The following is a 22,535-nucleotide window of genomic DNA, read 5'->3' on the forward strand; positions in this document are numbered from 1 at the left end:
ATCAGATTTGTCAATTAAGAGATCACTGTTGTGATAATTGTGGAAATATGTAAAGAAGAATTGCATATGTTTAACATATATTGAATTACTTGCTGTCTAAGGGAGGAGGTAAAGGGAAGGGAAAGAGAAAAAATTTGGAAAAAATGTTGAAAATTATCTATGTATATATTTTGAAAATAATAAAAAAAGAGTTGTTTTATAACATTGCCAGGTCAAGGGACCTTGCCTGTGGTTACATGGATGTTATTTATCAAATGCATACTATCTATAATATATACTTATTATAGCTATTAATCAGTGTTTCATGTTTCCCTTATAAAAAAAGATCATTGCTGGAGAAATTAATTTTAGTTAATTGTTGGAGCCAAAATCTATGTTGCAAAGGGCTGAGATATGGTAGAGAGGGAAAAAAAATCCATTGTATATAGAAATTTTTTGAGATATAGAAAAGGAGTCAATACAGCTAAATGAAATGACTTAACAACTGCAACCAAAAATGGCTCTAAGATGTTCAATTTCTTATATAAGACTATAATTTAATTTAATTTCTTATATAAGACTATAATTTAAGACAATACTTTCTAGAATCTTTCCAGAAGTATGGATTCAGGAGTACATTTCAAGCAAAGAGAGGGCAACATCAATGAAAATGAGATTGGAAATGGTCAGATTCCCTTTGGGAATGGTTAGTAGGTTAGGTGGAAAATAAAGTAAGTATGAGAGGAGCATAGTCAGCTAGAAATGGCAATATGGATAAGAGGCAGATTTCATAGTATTTTTAAAGGAAGCTTTTTGAACTGTTTTATTAGGCAATTGAGACACCAAGAAAGTGATTAGCATTATGAATGTAGCAGAAGAGTGAAGTATGGTTTAGAGAGTGGGGGGAGAATGAAGGTAGCAAGGTAAAAGATTAATTAGAATATGCAGAAAAAAAAGGTATTGGGACCTCAAACTAGTCTGGTAGCAATCTGAATGATAACAACAGTGAACATTTATATATGACCTTAAGGTCTGCAAGGTACTTTTCAGAAATTATATCATTTTTCCTCATAACAGCTCTGAGAAATAGGTGTTATGATCATCCTTATTTGACTGATAAGGAATCTGAGGCAGACAGAGGATTGGAATGAAAAAGAGTAAATATATCTTCTATATTGAAGAATAAATTACTGCCATTAAGCCCAACTCTTTGTGACCCACATGGGGGTTTCCTGGCAAATATACTGGAATGGTTTGCATTTCCTTCTCCAAACCATTTTACAGATGAGGAAACTGAGGCAAACTGGATTAGGTGACTTCTTCAGGGTCACCAGATAGTAAGGGTTGAGGCCATATTTGATCTCAGGAAAAGGACTTTTACTGACTCCAGGTCCCACACTCTAAACATTATAGCACCTAGAATAGATAGAACTTGACAGCTTTGAATGTGAGTCTACTTTTATAATAGTGTTATAAAGGAAGTATGTAGTATTTATTGAGCCTTTTAGGAAATGTGAAGAAGTTTTTCAATCAGATTTGATGTAGGTAGTTCTTAGCTAGCTGAAGAATCAGTCATGTCCCTGGGAGAATATTTGTCAGCTATCAAGCCACTTTTGGAAGTCCTCTCAAGTTGGGAGAGATTTAGCCCTGGCAGTCAAGAATTGAGCTGTGAAGAGGGTCTGCTCCAGAGGGCCAGCTGAATGACTTCTCTTGAATAGAGTCTTATTATGGGCGATCACTATGAGAATACTTCAAGGATAAAGAGACACTGAAGCTTTCTGATGACATGAAAGTGAGATACTTTGGCCATATATGTTCCATACAAGTATACCACTTTAGTATTATATTTTCTGAGTGTGCCAGCTTTTTCCACTGATATTTTGTATTTGTAGGAAAGCACACCCCAAATATATGGGAAAATATTTTGCTGCTGCTCTTTGTGATGTGCCAACAAAAATATCTTTACTTTGAGTTAATCATATCAACTGGATGACTGTTAAATATTAACTAGGAAACAAACATTTATTAAGCATCTACTATGTGCCAAGTACCATGCTCATTGGTGGTGATACAAAAATATAGCCTCTGCTCTCAAGAAAAACATTCTAATGGCACAGAAAATATGCAAACCTCTATTACAAATAGGGAATATTCTGGGAAAATTAGGGATAATTTCAGAGAAAATGAACAAAAGCACTTTTCTTGTAGAAGATGGCAATTTTGCTGAAACTTGAAGGAAGTCAGAAAAGCTAGAAAGTGGAGATAAGGAAGAAGAAAATTACAGGCATAAAGGAGAGCCAGTTAAAACTTTGGAAAATAAAATGCTTGGTTGAGAAACAGGAAGACTAATGGCAATGGATCACATAATTAGGTGAGAGGGAAGGAATAATGAGGTAGAGGTAGAAGAAAACTAGTAGGAAGGGATCAGGTTATAAAGAATTTTCAAGGCCAAATGTGAATGCATTGTTTGGTGCTCATGAACTACAGTTTTAGAAGAGTGGATCTAGAGATTACTTTGAACCTGGAATAGTCAAGTATATGCACAAGTGAACAAGTGCAATTTGGGGCAGGGACTGAAAGAAATGTAGCACAACAAATACAAGGAATATAATAATAATTATAGCAATAACAACTATTTGTGATTATTGCATATTGAAAATTTACATATCACTTTCCTTATTCTAAACTCTTTGAAGTAGGCAAAGCATGTATTATTATCCCTATTTTCTAGATGATAAGGCTCAAGTTCAGAGAGGTGGTCATGGGACTTGCCAATGGTCATATAGTTATTAAATGTCAGAGTCCACACAGCAAGTGTGTGCAAGCATAATACATACTGAACTCTCTTTCAGTTTTGGGGTAAGGGTTTTAGGGAAAGGGATGTGGTTCCACCCAAAGAAAGTCAAATCATAAAAATAGAAAAGAAAGCATCCTTACTTCAAAGGCAAACTATAATTAGGTTATTACTTTTTAAAAATATATTACTTTTTTTGGGAGGTATGACTGTGATTTCATTGGTATAGTTAGTTTCTGGTAGCAGACTATTGATTTGTATGTGTCTTATGTCATGTAAAATTGGAAAAAAAATGGAAGCAAGATTATGTTGTTTCTTCATTCTCAAGGAGTAAAATGATTGTTTGAGAGATGAACAGAATAAGTTTCAAATCCACTGAAACTTGATCTACTATTAGCTGAGGTCCCTGAAAGACAGATATCAAACACATGGTCCATGGGACTGCATCCTGGGTAGGGAATGAGCAAGATTAAAAGGTAATTAGAAAATATTTAGCAAATTAAATAAAAATATAGCAAAATATAGATAATATCACATTTAAAACAATGAATATAATACTAATCCCGATGTATGTTTAGTGGCCTCCATTTATATTTGAGTTTGACATCACCAGTTTAGATTGTCCCCTGGGTTTAGATCATCCCTTAGTTTAGACCATCCTCACCATAAAGAATGCAACAGATACACTATGTAAAAATGCCTTTATTTTAATTGTCATTTGGGAATCTCTAATATTCAAACAAGTTATAATATTCAGCCTCTTTGGTTAATGATAAATTCATCTTAATGTACCCTAATCTTGTCATGGAAAAATAAAGTATTATGATTATTTGGAAGCATATGGATGTTTCATGTTGTAAATCAATGGACTATGTTTTGCCAATATTTAAAGAAAAATTGTTTTTGAGTACATATATTTTTAAAACAGAGTAAATTAGTTTTAGCATTGGAAATGTGAATATTTAAATAAAATCACAGTACCTGTCATCCACTGAAAAATCGTCATCACTAGTTCCTCTTTAAATGTGTCATTAAATAGATGAGAGGAGTCGGGAAATGCTTCTTGGAATATTGTATAGATGGCTTGTGACACACAGTTAGGATAGAGCTATAAAATACATAAAAACATTAATTATCAAGGGCAGATTTATCTAGATAGTGTATTACATTGGTTCTTTTTTGTTTTTTCCTCGTATCTGCTTCTAATTTGGGGACAATTTGAAACTTGCATACCTCCTCCAAAGAGGGTAGGGGTGAGGCATAAAATGGAAAAGATAATTGAAAATCAAATATGTCAAATTGCTCATCTTTAAATCTTAAAAAAACCAAAACCAGTTCTTGGAATAATTTGATATGGGGGAAAAGGTGAAATAGCCAAAATAAGGATAGGAAATTACCTAAAATATGATTTATGCATATTTATAATTATTTACCCTCAGTACCACATTTAACTGGAAAAACAGATCATTTACTTCTTAATTTCATGCCATTAAGATGCTTTTTTTAAAAATTATTTTTCCTTCATTTCTATCTCACATGAAGAGGTGGCTGTCTTCCTTGCCAAGGCAAATTCTTTTACAAGCAAGTTTCATTCTCTATTATTCAGCAGATAGTCTTCTCTCTTCTCTACTCTTTTATTTCTTTTCCCTTCCTTGCTTTCCTTTTTCTTTTCTTTTCTTCCCTTCCATTTCTTCTTGTCTTCTCTTACCTTATCCCTTATCTCACTTATTTCCAATCTCTATATAGTGGTTGTTTTCATTCTGCCTACAAACATATCAATATATTCTCTATCCTCAAAAAATCTGTAGTGGATCCGTCTCCCCCCATTATATATTATTTTATATCTGGAGAAACTCTTTGAGAATCAAGAATAGATTTCTCCATTCCCTCTCCTGTCACTTGTTTAACAGTCTTAATTGACTTCATAATTCAATTAAAACAGCTCTCTCCAGAGTTATCAATGATCTATTATCTATTAATTATCTATGATCTATTAATTGTCAAATATAATGGCCTTTTCTTAATATGTGTATGTGCATACCTGTGTACACGCGCACACATACACACACATTTACTTCTCTGTATCTAGTAATAGTGTTTATCATCTTTGATACTCTCTTATCTCAATATATTACTTTACACATCTATACATCACTCTCTCTGGGATCTCCTTCTATGTGTTTGAAAATTTAGTCTCCTTGCTGAATTTTTGTCTAAGTTATGCACACTAATTATGTGTGTGTCCCTTAACTCTGTCACCAATTCTCTCTTCTTCTATCTTTATATGATTTTACTTATTGTGAGATCTTATCAGCTTCATGGATTCAATTATCATCTTTATGTTAATAATTGTCATATCACATCCCCAATTTCTTTCCCAACTTCTAGTTTTTTTTATCTCTAATTACCTATTGAATGTCTCAAACTAATTGTCATGTGGATATTTCAAACTCAATTGTGACTGGCTTTTTGTGATGCCATTTGAGTTTTATTGGCAAAGATCTTGGCGTGGTTTGCCATTTTCTTCTTCAATTCATTGTATAGATGAGAAAATTGAGGCAAACAGGGTGAAGTGACTTGCCTGGTCACATAGCTAGTAGGTATCTGAGGCCAAATTTGGATTCAGGAAGATGAGTCCAGGCCTGGCACTCTATCCATTGTAAAGAATAAACAAATATACATACATACATACATACATAAATACATATAATGTATATGCATGTATGTGTTCATATATCTATATTGTAGATATATTATTATTAATATAGTAGGTAGTTAATAAATGCTTATTGACTGACAGATAGAGAATCAGTGTGATCTACTGGGAAGATGAACAAACTGATATCCAGGGTTCTTGTTACAACCCTAATACTATTTGGGTGATTGTGAGCAAGTCATTTCATTTCTCTGGACATCATGATGTAAAGTGATACATTTGAAATATATGGTGGATTAGGTTTAGCTCAAATTTTCTCTAAATATGGATATAATGATTATTAAAATATTTTTCTTTTGCAGTATTGTAGAGCTAAAATTGATTCAATAGAAATACCAATCTATTCTGTAGATAGTGAAAAGGATACTCAATTAATGGCATACCAATAATACTGTAGTGGTCTATAAAATTTAATTCATCTTCCTAAGTATCAAAATTGATTATGGTAATTACTTTATAAAAGAACTTGCAATATGTTCTAACATTAAAGCTATTTTCACTATTATAAAATTCTGGATTCATGATTGTATGTAGATACATATGAAATTTAATTTAAATATACTCCTATTGACTCATCTACAAATTGGGTTAGCAACTGAATCTTTGATATCATTAGAAAAGGTAACTCCCAGGTAAAAACTTCTTATTAAGTGCAGATCAGAACTTTCTCTACAACTTATGAGAGAAATGCACAGACCACTGAGAGGTAAAGAGATTTGTCTGATCACACAGACATTTGTCAGAGGTGAAACTAGAACCCAAGTCTTCTGAGTTTCAAAAGCATCCCTCTATGTGGTGTACCAAGCTACCTTTAATATACAAATAATAGGAAGGTGTGTGTAGCCATTAATTGTGCTAGATTTATAATTACAAGTGAACAGTTGTTAAAAATTAAACCCAATTGGCAAACTTGGCATCTGGGTTTTGTTCATATTATTTTGAAGGCTAACCAATTGTTAGTTTAAGTGAATCTACATCTGATATGTACGGATCAAAATGTGGATACCCGACAAAAGGCTTGATATATGAAGATTATTTATGGAAATCTTAGCAGATTTAAATCTTTCTATTGCATTAGCGATCTTATTCAGAATAGAACCATCTTAAATAAGTAATTAATCTTGAAAACAGGAAATTAACTCAAACCTATTGATTTGTTCATTGTTTTTGATTGCTGAAGACATTAGTCTTTGTTCTACAGCCATAATATATAACATACATTTTATATTCTTTGTATGCCTGAAAAAATGCCTCAAAAGAAAGTTAAAAATAAATATCTAATTAGGGATTACTAGTAGGTAGCTGAATGGATTTACCTACATTTAATCTCCATAGTGCTGGTGATTATTTTTTAAAATAATGCTCAAAATTCAGAAAAATTCAAAATTCAGAAAACAATTTAATTCTGACACACAGGAAGGCAATTCTTATTCATGAATATTTGACATTACCAACATTTATTCCATAATAGACATAATGATCAACCAAAAGTTTTTTTTTATTATACACTAAAAAGAAGCCCTGAAGAACTATCTACTTTGTTAATATTCAAAACTAATCAGCACAACTAATTAATTTCTATAAAAATTTTACCTTATAAAAAGTATCTTTTCTATAGTTGGGGGCTTTCATGATAACTGACACGAAGCTTTCTGAAATCCTATCAAACAAGAGATCTTCATCATGTTGATTATGCTTTAAAAAAAGAAACATTTAAGAAAATAAGCCATTGAATTATAAAATAAGTGTAGATTAAGAAACATTTATTTTAAAGGAATCAATATAAAATTTTCTCCACAACATAACCACTTGCAATTATTTACACTTTGATGCAGTTTTAAACTTTTTTTTTCTCTTTCAGTATAATAAGTAGCTGAGGAGGTACCACTATCCTACAATCTGTTGGGATGAAGCAGTCATTGTTTCTTTTATCTAACTCTGCAGACAATGAATGGGCAGATAAAATTAATTCCATTTATAACTTTTTGATGACATTATTTCAGTCAGACTTAATAGAAGAGATTAAATAGATTAATATTGAAAATGTAAAGTTCAAATTAAAAAAGAACCCAAAACAGAAAACAAATAGAGAATAAAAGGAGAGATAGAGATGTCCTTTTCTAATTACAAAGGTCACACATGTATTTTCTATTATATCCCAACTGATTTATTTTTATTGCCCTTTAGTGCACCTGAAATTTTTATTCTGGAGGCAATCTGTGAATTTTTTTTCTAGTGGCACTTTGTTTTTTGTATTTAAAATTTCTGGAAGTTTTCTTGTATTTTTTTTTTTTTTTTTTTTTGCATTAAAGTATTCACTTTTCTTACTTGTCTCATTCTTTTGGAAGTTTGATAATTTTCACATTGTCTCCATTAAGATCAATGTGTTTTGCTTATTTGTAGATCATTTTTATTTTAATGATATTGCCTTTTGCTTCTCTTCTTCCAGAATGTCCTTTATTCATGTGCATTTTTATTCCCAATCAGTAATTCATTTTTTTGTTTCTTTGGTGAAACTTGCTACTGCAGATTCAAATTTTTCTCTTCTGCTAATCAGTGCTTCTGTGGAGGGCCTAAATTTTGTTTTAAACTTTAAAACAATTTTCTTTTAAAAACATTAAATGTTTAATTTAACATGAATAATAATATATTAATGTTGAAATATAAACAAAATAATTGAAACATCAAATTAAATAAAATTAAAGTTAAATAAAAATAATATTAAAAACATGTCTTCTTTCTCTTGAGTTTTATTTACTGTTTCCACTTGTGCAGGTATCCAAAAGATCCTCTGTCTCACCAGGTGCTTTTTCATTTTCCTTTGTCAGGCAATATTTATTCATAGTTGCCTTTACTCTTTTTTAAAAATTAATTTTATAATTATAATTTTTTTTTGACAGTACATATGCATGGGTAATTTTTTTTTTTTTACAACATTATCCCTTGTACTCATTTCTTTTCTGAATTTTCCCCTCCCTCTCTCTACTCCCTCCCGTAGATGGCAGGCAGTCCCATACATGTTAAATGTGTTACAGTATATCCTAAATACAATATATGTGTAAAACCGAATTTCTTGTTGTATGGTAAGAATTGGATTCAGAAGATAAAAGTAACCTGGGTAGAAAGACAATAGTGCAAACAGTTTACACTCAATTCCCAGTGTTCCTTCTCTGGGTGTAGCTGATTCTGTCCATCATTGATGGACTGAATTAGATCTTCTCTATGTTGAAGATATCCACTTCAATCAGAATACATCTTCATACAGAATCATTGTTTAAGTGTATAATGATCTCCTGGTTCTGCTCATTTCACTCAGCATCAGTTGATGTAGGTCTCTCCAAGCCTCTCCGTATTCATCCTGCTGGTCATTTCTTACAGAGCAATAATATTCCATAATATTCATATACCATAATTTACCCAACCATTCTCCAATTGATGGGCATCTGTTCATTTTCCAGTTTCTAGCCACTACAAAAAGGGCTGCCACAAACATTTTGGCACATACAGGTCCCTTTTTCTTCTTTAGTATTTCCTTGGGATATAAGCCCAGTATAGCACTGCTGGATCAAAGGGTATGCACAGTTTGATAACTTTTTGGGCATAATTCCAGACTGCTCTCCAGAATGGTTGGATTCTTTTACAACTCCACCAACAATGCATCAGTGTCCCAGTTTTTCCACATCCCCTCCAACATTCATCATTATTTGTTCCTGTCATCTTAGCCAATCTGACAGGTATGTAGTGGTATCTCAGAGTTGTCTTAATTTGCATTTCTCTGATCAGTAGTGATTTGGAACACTCTTTCATATGAGTGGATATAGTTTCAATTTCATCATCTGAAAATTGTCTGTTCATATCCTTTGACCATTTATCAATTGGAGAATGGCTTGATTTCTTATAAATTAGAGTCAATTCTTTGTATATTTTGGAGATGAGGCCTTTATCAGAAGCTTTAATTGTAAAAATGTTTTCCCAATTTGTTGCTTCCCTTCTAATCTTGTTTGCATTAGTTTTGTTTGTACAAAAGCTTTTTAGTTTGATGTAATCAAAATTTTCTATTTTGTGATCAATAATGATCTCTAATTCTCCTTTGGTCACAAATTCCTTTCTCCTCCACAAGTATGAGAGGTAAACTATCCTTCTAGTATTCTATTTACCTCTTTGACTTCTTTCTTATTTATTTTGTGGTTTGATTTATCTAATTCTGAGAGTACTATCCTTCTAGTATTCTATTTACCTCTTTGACTTCTTTCTTATTTATTTTGTGGTTTGATTTATCTAATTCTGAGAGTACAAGGTTGAAATCTACCACTATTATAGTTTTGCATTTTGCAGCTCTCTTTTAAGAATTTAGATGCTGCACCACTTGGTGTGTATATGTTTAATATTGATACTGCTTCATTATCTATGCTACCCTTTAGCAGAACATAATGCCCTTCCTTATCTCTTTTAATTAGATCAATTTTTGTTTTTGCTTGATCTGAAATGAGGATGGCTACCCCTGCTTTTTTGGCTTCACCTGAGGCATAGTAGATTCTGCTCCACCCTTTTACTTTTATTTTGAATGTATCACCCTGTTTTAGGTGTGTTTCCTGTAAACAACATATAGTAGGATTCTGGCTTTTAATCCAGTCTGCTAACTGCTTCCTCTTTTTGAGGGAGTTTACCCCATTCACCTTTATGGCTAGAATGACTAATTCTATATTGCTTGCCATCCTCTTAACCCCTGCTTATGCTTTTCTCCTTTCCTTCCCTCTTACCCCCCTACCCAGTATTAAACTTGTGAACACCACTTGCTTTTCATAGCCCTCCCTTTTTAGTATCCCTCTACCACCTTAAAGTTCCTCTTCCTATTTTACCCCTTTTTTCTTACAATTTCTGTATTCCCTTCCCTTTAGCTTACTCCTTCCCTCTCACTTTTCAATGAAGTGGAAGAAGTTTCACCATAAATCGAATATGTCTATTGATTACCACTATATTCATCCCCCTCCTTTCTTTCTCTCAGATATAATAGGTTACCTTTGCCTCTTCATGAGATGTAGTACCACCACTGTACCCTTTTTTATGATATAATTTCCTTTCCACCTCGAGTTTCTAGGACAAATTATAGATGTGTTCTTTACATATCTTTATGGCAGAAATATAGTTCTCAAGATTTCTTTTTACCTTTTTAGAAATCTCTTGAGTTCTGTATTTGAAGATCAAACATTTTGTGTAGATCTGATTTTTTCATCAAGAATAGATGGTTAAATGTCCATCTTCTTCCCTGTAAAATGATGCTCATTTTTGCTGGGTAAGTTATTCTTGGCTGCATACCAAGTTCCTTAGCCTTTCAGAATATCATATTCCAGGCCCTTTGTTCTTTTAATGTGGATGCTGCTAGATCTTGGGTTATCCTTATTGTGGCTCCTCCATATCCGAATTGCTTTTTTCTAGCAGCTTCCAATATTTTTTCCTTTGTCTGATGGTTCTTGAACTTGGCCACTATATTTCTTGGCGTTTTGATTTTAGGGTCCCTTTCAGTAGGTGATCGATGAATTTTTTCAATGTCTATTTTACCCTCTGTTTCCAAAACATCTGGGGAGTTCTCTTTGATAATTTCCTGGAAAATAGTGTCCAGGCTCTTTTTTTTCCCTCACATTTTTCAGGGAGTCCAATTATTCTCAAATTGTCTCTCCTGGATTTGTTTTCCAGGTCTGTTGTCTTTCCAATAAGGTACTTGACATTCTTTTCAATTGTTTTGTTTTTCTGGTTTTGCTTGACTACTTCTTAGTTTCTCCTTGAGTCATTCATTTCTATTTGTTCAAGTCTAATTTTCAATGATGCATTTTCTTCACTTACTTTTAAAATATCTTTTTGTAATTGTCCAATTGGGTTTTTATCTTCTATGGAATTTTTTTTCCATTTCATCAATTTTATTTTTTAGAGAACTGTTTTCTTTTTCCAACTCACTAATTTTATTTCTCAATGATTTGATTTCTTTATCCACTCTGGATGACTTCTCCTGACTCTCTTGCCAAGCTTCCCTTTCCTTTTCCCATTTCTTTTCTAGTTCTCTTGTGAGACCTTTTTTGATTTCCTCTATGAGAGTCTTATGTATTGAGGAGTAGATCATATCACCCTTAGGGGATTCCTCTGGAGATAATCTGCTTTTAGTCTCCTCAGTGTTTGAAGTCTGCTCTCTCTCCATACAGAAGCTGTCAAATGGTTGGAGCCCTTTAAAATTTTTTGTTCATTTTGTCAGAGCGTGAATTGAAGAAAACAAATTGACAAGAGAAATAATTGGTCTGTTTTTTGGGGGGATGGGGTTGGATGGTGTTACTGGGCTTTCTCTACAGACTGAAGGAGAAAGCAAGTAGGCAGTAGCAGGACAGCAATGGCTGCACTGCGCCTGTGCTCCAAGGCTCTGAGAAAGCACTGAGTCACTCCAGGTTGGGGTGGGGATGGCCGGATCCCGAGAGACGCTAGCTTTCTAGGGTTTTATTCTTTACCTCCAGTGTTTACACCCTCTCCGCTGCTCCTGGCTTGCTGCCAAGATGGAACATTCACACTGGGGTAAGTCATTTTGCAGAAATGGAAGAGATTGTACCCCTTCCCCTCAGGTCTGAGCTGTGTGAGCTGCCAGCCTTGCTCTTGCTGCCTGCCCTCAGTCTGCTCCCAGTATGTTCGTCCCCTCCCCTGAGCAAACACAGACCTTCTCTGGTAAATTTCAAGGATGTCTTCTGATTATTTGTGGGATTTTTTTCCAGTTAAGCATTAATTCCGAGGCTTGTCATGAAGTAAGTCCTGAGAGAAAATGTGGAGCTCAAGCAGCTGTTTGCCTCTACGCTGCCATCTTGACCAGAAGTCCCTGTGCTGGACACATTGTAAGACTTAGTAAATGCTCATTGATTCTTTGATATTTTATTGGTGCATTTTTTTATTACTGTTACTTCTGAGTGACTCCCTTTTCACTCTCCACAATTGAATCCTCCATTCTCCCAAAGAAATATAGCTAAATATGTGCTAATTACAGCCCATCATATCTTTTTCAAGAGGAGAGATATTTTATCATCAGTCCTCTGTGGTCAAGATTAGTTATTGCATTAATCAGAGTTCTGGCTTCTTTCAAAGTTATTTTCCTTTTCTTTATTGTGATCTTTATGTAAAATGTTTTCTGCTCATTTCAATCTGCATGAATTCACATAATCACCTATAGAAATTTGCTGCAAAGTCTTCTTCCCAATGTAATTGCTTCTATTCTATTTTAGCTGCATTAATTTTGTGAAAAGTTTGCAATTTTACTTGAAATTGTCCCATTTGTCTTCTATGACTATCTCTGTTCCTTCTTTTGTTAAGAATTATTTCTCTAACCATAATTGTTACCTCTTTACATTCTTCTCTAAATTATTTTTATGATATATGAATATACAATTTAGACATGTATCTAGTTGGAGCTTTTTGTGATTTGTAGTATAACATGGTAGTCTGAATCAAATTTCTGATAGTCATTTAACAAGAAATTTGTAGCTTTGAGGGAGACTAGGTTAAGGTATAAACACATAGCAAACATATAAATAGAGATGATTCTTCCAATAGAATTAAGACAAAATATGATATAGAGCCAGGATGGCACAGTGAAAGGTTACAATTGACAAAGCTCCTCAAATATCTCTCCAACAAAACAATTACAGAAATCACTAAAAGAATTCTAAGCAAGAAATACAAGAAGAAAAAAAAAGATTCTAGAAAGATGGCAGAGTAGATCAGAAAATTACAAGATCTCCAGATTTCCCCACAAATAATATAAAATAGTGCCTGATGGTGAAGGTAGGATGATATAAATAAACAAGAGTTAAGGCAGAACTGTGGTCTTTCTGGGACAATTGAAGAAAATCTGAGGAAAGATACTGGGATTGGGGTTTGGCTCATGTGAAGTATAAACATTTCCAGCCTAGCTCCCCTGAAATAGCAAGTCGAAAGACCTGGGAATTGCTGAGTTTTGAAGCAGTCTCAGTCCCAAACAAAAGAATTTTCACCTTGCAGATAGTATGGGGAATCTAGAGTCTGAATTGGTGATGATTAAGGAAACTTCTGCTGATAAGGAACATCAGGCCTAGCTGTGCTGCTGAGACAGGACCTGGCAGGGGGTGGCAGAGGTTTTGGGGGACAGAAGATATGAGCACAATCCTGGTTAGTGCAAAAGCTGTGACAGAAGGAACTGCTAACTTCAAACACTTATTGAAGAATGAAATTCTCAGTTTCAAGTTCTAGACCAGAGAGAAGAACTGAAGGAGGACCTAAGGCCAGAAGCACCATCCTCTATATCCCAGAACTAGAGGTGCTTATACCAACAATCTGATATATTAGGAAAGAAAAGAGCAGAAAAAGAGGAAAGAATACAAAGCTATTATGGGAATAGGGAAGACTGGGGTTCATCTTCAGAGAATATTGAAGCAAAAAAAAAAAGTCTCCCCTACCCCCTTTTTTTTTTTTGAGGCTTGGGTTAAGTGACTTGCCCAGGGTCACATAGCTAGGAAGTATAAAGTGTCTGAGACCAGATTTGAACTTGGGTCCTCCTGAATTCAGGGCTGGTGGTCTATCCACTGCACCACCTAGCTGCCCCGCTCCCTAACCCTTAATGTTAAATGATCACCTGATCAAAAATAATTCATAGAAGAACTCAAAAAAGACATTTTTTTTAAAATGAGAAAGATTAATGAAAAAAATTTTTTTAAAAGGACAATCCAACAAAAACAAGATTATGAAAAGAAAGTCAACCAACTAGAAAAGGAGATCCAGAATCTCAAGGAAGAAAATGATTCTTTGAAGAACATAATTGTGCAAGGAGAAGCCACTGAAGTTATATGAGACCAACCAATAATTAAAACAAAATAAAAAGACTTAAAAAATTAAAAAAAATATGTGAGACAATCTCATGAGAAAAAAAAAGCTGATTTGGGGAAACAGATAAAAAAGAGAAACTATAAGAATAATCAGACTATCTGAAAGGTATAAAAAAGAATCTTAATACAATAACACAAGAAGTAATAAAAGAAAATTGTCCTGAAGTATCAAAAAAGGAGAAAGGAGGAAAAAAACAAAACAAAACACTGTTGAGATTCTACAAGGAAAATCTACAGGAACATCATAGAAAATTCTGAAATTCCCAGGTCAAGGATCAAAATATTATAGAGCTAAAAATAGTAATAAAATTCATCTGAAAGGTCAAAATTTTGATCAAGAATATTAAGGGAAGCAATGAAAAAGTGAAGGGTATATAACAGTAGCAGATCTCAAATTGTATCACAAAGCAGTAATGATCAAAACAATCTGGTGTTAGATTAAAAATAGAGAAGTTGATCAGTGGAATAGATTAGTTACACTAGAGAAAAGCAAGTGAGCATAGCAACCTAGTGTTTGGTAAACTTAAAGTTCACTGGTTAATGAAGCAAGAATTGATTCCTTGACAAAAACTACTGGGAAAATTGGAGAATAGTATTATAGGATCTATGCATAGAGCAATATTTCACACCATATACCAAGAAAAGACAAAATGGGTACATGATTTAAATTTAGAAGGTAATGTCATAAGTAAATTAGGGGAACATTAAAAAAATTACCTGTTAAATTTCTAAATAGGGGAAGAATTTATGACCAAACAGGAGATGGGGGGAATTATAGGAGATGAAATGAATAATTTTAATTATGTTAAAATTAAAAGGTTTTACACAATCAAAATCAATATAGACAAAATTAGAAGGAAAGCAGGAAAATATGGGGAGATTTGTAGCAAATTTCTCTGATAAAGATCTCACTTTTTAAATACATAGGAAATTAAGCCTTATTAGCCTAAAAAAATAAGAACCATTTCCCAATTGATATGTAATCAAAGGATATGAACAGGCAGTTTTCCAAATAAAGAATTAGAGTTATTAACAACCATATATGAAAATAATTATGAATCATTGATTGAATAATGACCTGTTATGATCTGAGATGCAGTGGATGACCTTGGTGACTTTGCCATCTGACCAAGCTCTAATTGTTTTGCAGTGCCTGCTTCAGCCACCTTCATGATCATTGTAACAAATTGTTCTTATATACCCATTCTGCTAGGGGAAGTCTTTTTACATGCTTAGGATAAACATCCTTTTAATTCACTGATGAGAAAACTGAGACAAGCAGGGTTTAGTGACTTGCTCAAAATCACAGAACTAACCAGATTTCTACTCAGAAATGAGTCTGACTCCACATCCAGCTCTGTACCATTTAGCTGGCCCTATGCATATATAAATACATACACATATACATATATGTCTCTGTGTGTATTTACTAAAAATAAAGTATAATTTTGATCAGTTAATTGATATAATATGTAATTTTCTCTTTCTTTTGTATTATTATACTCTTAAAGATCTGGCTGAACTGTTATGCTATATAAGTACCAAAAATTGCTTTACAGCATGATTGCATACTTTATTAATTTCATATGCTGCAGCAGAATAAGAAGCGGATTTGGAGCCCGAGTACTTGGGTTTTACACTCCAGTATGTCTTACTAGATATGTAGTTTTTCATAAACATTTATCTTTTCTGAGTCTCTATTATTGTATTTGCATAATGAGGGAATCAAACCTGAATTCTCTTCATGGAATCTGGCAGAGTTAGGTCAGGAAGTGATATTTTCCCCCAATTTCATTGTGGGGAGACACATTAAGAATTCTGAATGATATTGATGAGCTTTCTATCTGAGGGACTATTCCTTTAAGTACCCTTCTAAATCCTGTGATTCTAGTAGGTTAGTGAAATAACACTGATTAAGAATTTTCCAAGTACCTGTGCTAAGAACTGTCCCTGCTCCCATAGAGTTCATAGTCTTACAGGAGAGACAACATGCAAACAGTTATTCACAAAGAAGCTATAGCCATCATAAAATGGAGATGATTCTCAGAGGGAAAGTATTAGATGTTTTGATCCTCACAACAAGCATGCAAAGTAGGGGCTATTATTGCCTTCATTTTGCAGACAGAAGATAAGAGGCTAAGAGATTAAGTGACTTATCCAGGGTCACCAGTGACTAAATGTGTGAGGCAGAATTTTAACTCAGATCTTCCTGATGCCAAGTCCAGCAGTCTATGCAATGTACCACCTGGCTTGACAGAGAGCTAATGAATATATGCATTTTGTCAAAAATAATAAAATGTTTCTATGGGAGTATACCAGAAGTATTGTGAATTTTTATTTTGATTAGGTAATGAGCAATTGGACAACTAGGTAGATGGCACGGTGAATAGAATGATGCTGAGTCGGGAGGATCTGAGTTCAAATCTAGTCTCTGACACTAACAAGCTATATAACTGTGCAAGGCACTGAACCCCATTTGCCTCAGTTTTTTCTTCTGTAAAAATGAGCTGGAGAAGGAAGAGGCAAACTACTCTTGTATCTTTGCCAAGAAAACTCTAATGGGGTTACAGAAAGTTGGACATGACTGAAACAACTCAACAACAATGGACAATTAGATAATATGATGGGGCATAACACTGTAAGGAATCATTGAATTTAACCCTCATATTTTCCCTAAACAATGAAGATCACATTCCAACCACTTTGTATAATGTGCTAAGGTTGTTATGTTTTCTATTCCATCTTGATGAAGATGTAGTGACACAAAATAGGAATCAGATGATTAATCTTTTTAATACAAGATATTATCTTTGAGGGTGATCTAGAATGTTAGAGTATGGTTATGAGTGATTTTACTAGCTATTTAGGTAGAGTTAGTATTTCTATTTCAGAAAAATCACAAAACATCTGTTTGGGGGGCATAGAGAACAGGAAAGGCTCAGGTATGTGCAAATATTATTAAACTTTAGAGAGAACTTCCAATTATCTGTGGTTCATAGCTTGAATCCTTGAAAGAAATGATTCATTAAACTTGTGAAGTAAATATATAATGTTATAACTACATGATCTAATGAAAGGGGTCAGAAGATTATGTTCCCTGTTAGATTCTGTTCCCACCCTCTGGAATCATATTCTTGGGAGCCAATCTAAGGGATTAAAGTAGAGAAACAATTTTAAAAAATTTCTTTGTGTGGAGAAAAGCATATTTAAAATCTCAAAATAAATCCATCAACTTGAAGGCAGAATAGCTTTTGTTTTATTTATAGCAATCTACTTGGCTTCACAAATCTTTTTCTGATTTACTTTTAGAAAGCTTGAGTGTGGGATTTCTGAATGCCAAATTTAAAATCTTGACTCCTCCAGGGGAATTCCAGACTTCAAACATCTTTTCACCATCAATACACCAAAGAATTCTCTGCAGAAGGATTCTAGGAAAAATGTTTATGTTGGGGCTGCCCTTGTAGCAACAATATTTAAGAGGGGGGAGAAGGACCTATATTTAGAAAAATATTTATAGTAGTTCTTTTCATAATAGCAAAAAAGTGGAAACTAAGAGGGTGTTTACATATTGGAAAAATCTCTAAACAAATTATAATCTCTTAATGTAAAGGAATATTATTGTGCCATAAGAAATGGTGAAATGATTAGATTTAAAGGAATCTGGAAAGAGCCCTATTAACTGATGCATAACAAAATGAGCTGAATTAGAGAAACATTATATAGCATGACATCAGCATTATGAAGAAAAAAATAACTTTAAAAGGCTTTAAAACTCTGATCAAAGCATAAGCCAGGAGGGGACCAAAGATGAAACATCACCATTTTCTTCCACAGATGTAAGAAATTTAGAGGGAATTTTCTTAGACAATGCATATTTGTTATGAGAGTTTTAGATGTTTACATTTTTCAGGGGGAGAGGGAAGAAGATATAAATATATAAATAAGTAGAAAATTTTTAAGTTCAAAAGTGAATCAACTTTTGAGCATCTAAGAATTATTTCAATTTTTTTAAAGTAAGAAAAAAAATGGCTATACCTTGTATTTATAGAGAAACCACCACCAAAAGGCATCTTGTAAGAGAGTAAGAGATGAGTCTGTGAGCAGCAAAGATGACCAAATTCTAAAACTCTTTGCCTTTAGGGGAAAAAATTGAAATGTATAGGTAAATGAAAATGTGCAAAACAAAAATAAATCTTTACATATATTTAATGTTATCTTAAACCTTAGATTATGGTTCTCTGACCTGAGCAGACTTAGATATCAGAATCTCTTTGCAATATGACATTTAGTTCCAACAACCCTTAAGATGAAATGCAGCTTTCCTACATTCCCAATAATCTGAGTAATCTTGTCTGAATGAGCAAGACCACTACATGTCAGAAGACAATATTGTCCTGTGGTCTTAAGTGAGAAAAGAGGAAATGGAAAGGGAGAGGACATGAGAGAATTAGAATTAGAGAGAGAAGTACTCTAGTTTTTTTGTCAAGTTTTGAGAGAGCAAGGGTAAGATCCTTCACTAGAATAGTTTTGCTGTCTAATTCTTCTTGCAGCTTTCTTAATTTATCCTCTAGGAATTTGGATGCTATACCATTTGATGCATATATATTTAGTATTGATATTACTTCATTATCTATGGAACCGTTTAGCAAAACGTAATTTCTTTCCTTATCTCTTTTTACTAGATCCATTTTTGCTTTTGCTTGATCTGAGATCAGGATCACTACTCCTGTTTGGTTTTTTTTTTTGTTTGTTTGTTTTTTTGTTTGTTTTTGTTTTGTTTTGTTTGTTTGTTTGTTTTTTTAATTCAGCTAAAGTATAATGGATTCTGCTCCAACCTTTTACCTTTACTCTGCTTTAAATGTGCTTCTTGTAAGCAATTAAATTGTAGGATTCTGGCTTTTAATCCAATCTGCTATCCACTTCCATTTTATGGGAGAATTCATTCCATTCATATTCATAGTTAAAATGACTAATTCTGTGTTTCCTGCCATTTTATTTTCCCCAAGTTATACTTTTGTCTTTTTTCTTTTTCCCCTTTCCCTCCTCCCTAGTGCTTTGCTTCTGATCACCACCACCCTCAAACAGCCCTCCCCTTTTAGAATCCTCCCCCCTTTCTTATCCCTTTCCCCTTCCACTTCTATTTTCCTTCTGTTAGCATCTCCCTTTCCTTTCCCCTTTCCTTTATTACCTCTCCAACAGGTGAGACAGGTTTCTCTGTGAGCTAAATATGTCATATTCTCTTTTTGAGCCAAATGTGATGAGATTAAAGTTCAAACAATGCACATCCCTCTTCCTTTTTTCCCCTCAATTGTAACAGGTCTTTTTTGTTGCCTCTTCAAGAGATGTAATTTACCCAATTTTACCTCCACTTTTCTCCTCTTCCAGTATATCTTTCCACCTCTAGTTTCTTTTTTATATCAACATAATAAAATCAACTGTCTAAGTATAACCATATTAGAGACACAGTTCACAAGAGTAAAACATATCATCTTCTTTTATAGGGATATAAACTTTTTAACTTAAAAAAGTTTTTTTTCTTTCTTTTTTTAAAATCTTTTTAAGCTTATCTTGAGTTTTGTTTTTGGAGATCTAATTTTCTGTCTGGTTCTATTCTTTTAATCAAAAATAAATGAAACACCTTTTTCATTAAATGTCCATATTTTTCCCTATAAGATAATGCTTAATTTTGCTATATAGTTGATTTTTAGCTGTAATACAAGTTCCTTTGCCCTTCAGAATATCATATTCCAGGCCCTTCCATCCTTTAAAGTGGAAGCTAGTAGGTCCTGGGTAATACTGATTGTGGCTCCTCGATATTTGAATTTGATGAGAATTAGATAAGGAGTATCTAAATGAAATTAGGTTTAATTGAGGTCAAGTGGCAGGTTCAGGGTACAGGGAGTCAAATGGAGCTCCCCTGCAACCCCTTTGGATTCAGTGCAAGCATATAAAGTTAAATGAGGTCTAGTAGTGGTGCAAGAGTCCTCTGTAAAGGAATTTACAGACCCGAAAACCTAGATTGATAAAAGAGGTTTATTGTGGGGTTTAGAAGTAAAGTTTAGTTAATAAAGTTGAGGGTAGAGATAAGGAGGGCACTGGAGCTACAGGTCCGGTGGGCAGAAACCCTTGACATGACTGGAGTAAGGATGCCATGTTTGGGACTCAAAGAGTGGACCCAAGTTTTCCCCTTTTATAACAGGAGGGCTTTTGGTAATCTGAAGGGGCTCGTGGGTGGAGTCCCAGATTGGCCTCTGGTTTGAGCTTCAGCCAGGTCTAGGATTTGAATAGAATTCAATAAGTTTTTAGATAAGGAAGAAGCTGTTTGTGCTTGGGGTGGGGATTGGGAAATCTGAGCAGATCATTATAATGGGGGCTGGGACAGCCCAAGTTAGCTCAGATCCAGTGCGGGCTGGGAGATCCGGGATATCTCCCATTGGAATTCATGGAGGTTGTGAATCAGAAAGGATTCTTAACCCATATCAAATTGTTTTTTTTCTGATAGTTTGCAATATTTTCTCTTTGAACAGATAATTTTGAAATGTAGCTACAATATTTCTTGGAGATTTCATTTTGGGGTCTTTTTTCAAGTGATCAGTGAATTTTTTCAATGGCAATTTTACCCTTTAGTTCTAGGGCTCAGGGAAGTTTTTCTGCATGATTTACTAGAAGATGATGTCTGGGCTCCTTTTTTCATCATGGTTTTCTGGTAGTCCAATAATTTTAAAATTCTCTCTCCTGGATCTATTTTCTAGCTCAGAAGTTTTTCCAATGAGTTACTTTACATTTTCTTCTATTTTTTTTTTTTTTGGATTTTGTTTGACTGATTCTTGATGTCTCATTGAGTCATTCATTTACATTTGTTCAATTCTAATTTTTAGTGAATTATTTTCTTCAGTTAGCTTCTTTATCTCCTTTTGCATTTGGCCAATTGAATTTTTAAATGAGTGGCTTTCTTCATTAGGATTCTTTTCCCCCATTTCTGTTTTTCCCAATTCTGTTTTTCAAGGAGTTGATTCTTTTTTTCAATTCATCAAGTCTTTTCCCATTTCTCTGTATTTTTAAAGGAGTTTTCTTCATATAATTTCTGTTTCCTCTTTCAAACTCTCCTGCAAAGTTCCCATTTCCTTTCCCCATTTTTCTTCTAACTCTTTTAAGATACTTTTTATATTCTTCCAAGAGAGCCTTGTGAGATGGAGACCAACTCATATCACTTTGGGGCTTCATATGGAGATGATTTGCCTTTAATGTCCTAAGGGTGTGAGGTATATTTTTCTCTGTCTTCATAAAAGTTATCTGTGGTTAGGAATTCTTTTTTTTTTTTTTTTTTGGATCATTTTTTAAAGGTTGAGATCTGCTTTTAGAGCAAAGGGGAGATTATTTCAAGCTTTCTGACAGTGGCTTCATGCTACCCTGGGGCCAGTGATGCTGACTTCCTTCTTGTGCTGGGTAGATATGGCCCAAGTCCTGTGTTATTCTGGAGTTCAGGGGCTCACTATTTGCCTTTTGTCACTGCATTGGATGTTTCACAGCTAATCTTCTGAACTTAGTTCTAATGAGAATAAGGTTCTAGCTTTCCAGCCCTTAATCTCATCCTGCTTTCCACAGTAACAATTCTTCTATTCATTCCTCATCCTTATGCAATAATTATTTAATTTTACCTCTCCCTATTCAATTTATTTTAGGTGCATACTATTAGGTTCAACTTAACCCAAGCTTTCTATCTATGTATGTCCTTTCAAACTACCCTAATAATGATTACGTTTTTAAGTGTATAGATAACATTTTCCTATATAAGAAATAAAAAAATTTGACCTTATTAAATCCCTTAGTCTTTCATGTTTACCTTATGTTTTTTCTGATACTAGTTCAAATTTTCTGCCCTATTCTGGTTTTTTTCCTCATGAGTACCTGAAAGTCCTTTAGTGGATAGAATGGATAGAAATATCCATTCCCTCCTCCCCCCAAAAGGACACCATTCAGCTTTGCTGGGTAAGTTATTTTTGATGCAAAACCTACTTTGCTCTTCATAATATCACCCATGACCATCAGTCTTTTAATATAGACACTGTTAAATCACGTGTTATTCTAGTTGATTTGTTGGTTGTGATTGTTCTTCATTTTTGAGTATTTAAATTGTTTCTCCTTGCTTGTAGAATTTTCT

The 22,535-nt window shown here is 33.8% G+C and overlaps 1 protein-coding gene across 1 annotated transcript in view; it reads right to left on the bottom strand.

Moving 5' to 3' along the window:
- The window catches only part of FAM227B (family with sequence similarity 227 member B), a 312,350-nt gene that overhangs the window by 250,132 nt on the left and 39,683 nt on the right, over positions 1-22,535 (bottom strand). Inside the window, exons 7-9 of the mRNA XM_074294460.1 lie at positions 18,410-18,508; positions 7,083-7,184; positions 3,755-3,881 (exon numbers count right to left, since the gene is read on the bottom strand). Of these exons, the coding sequence (XP_074150561.1) occupies positions 3,755-3,881; positions 7,083-7,184; positions 18,410-18,508 (328 nt within the window). The remainder of the gene's footprint in view (positions 1-3,754; positions 3,882-7,082; positions 7,185-18,409; positions 18,509-22,535) is intronic.

Source organism: Sminthopsis crassicaudata, chromosome 2 (assembly GCF_048593235.1).
Source record: "Sminthopsis crassicaudata isolate SCR6 chromosome 2, ASM4859323v1, whole genome shotgun sequence".
Classification (NCBI taxonomy): Eukaryota; Metazoa; Chordata; class Mammalia; order Dasyuromorphia; family Dasyuridae; genus Sminthopsis; species Sminthopsis crassicaudata.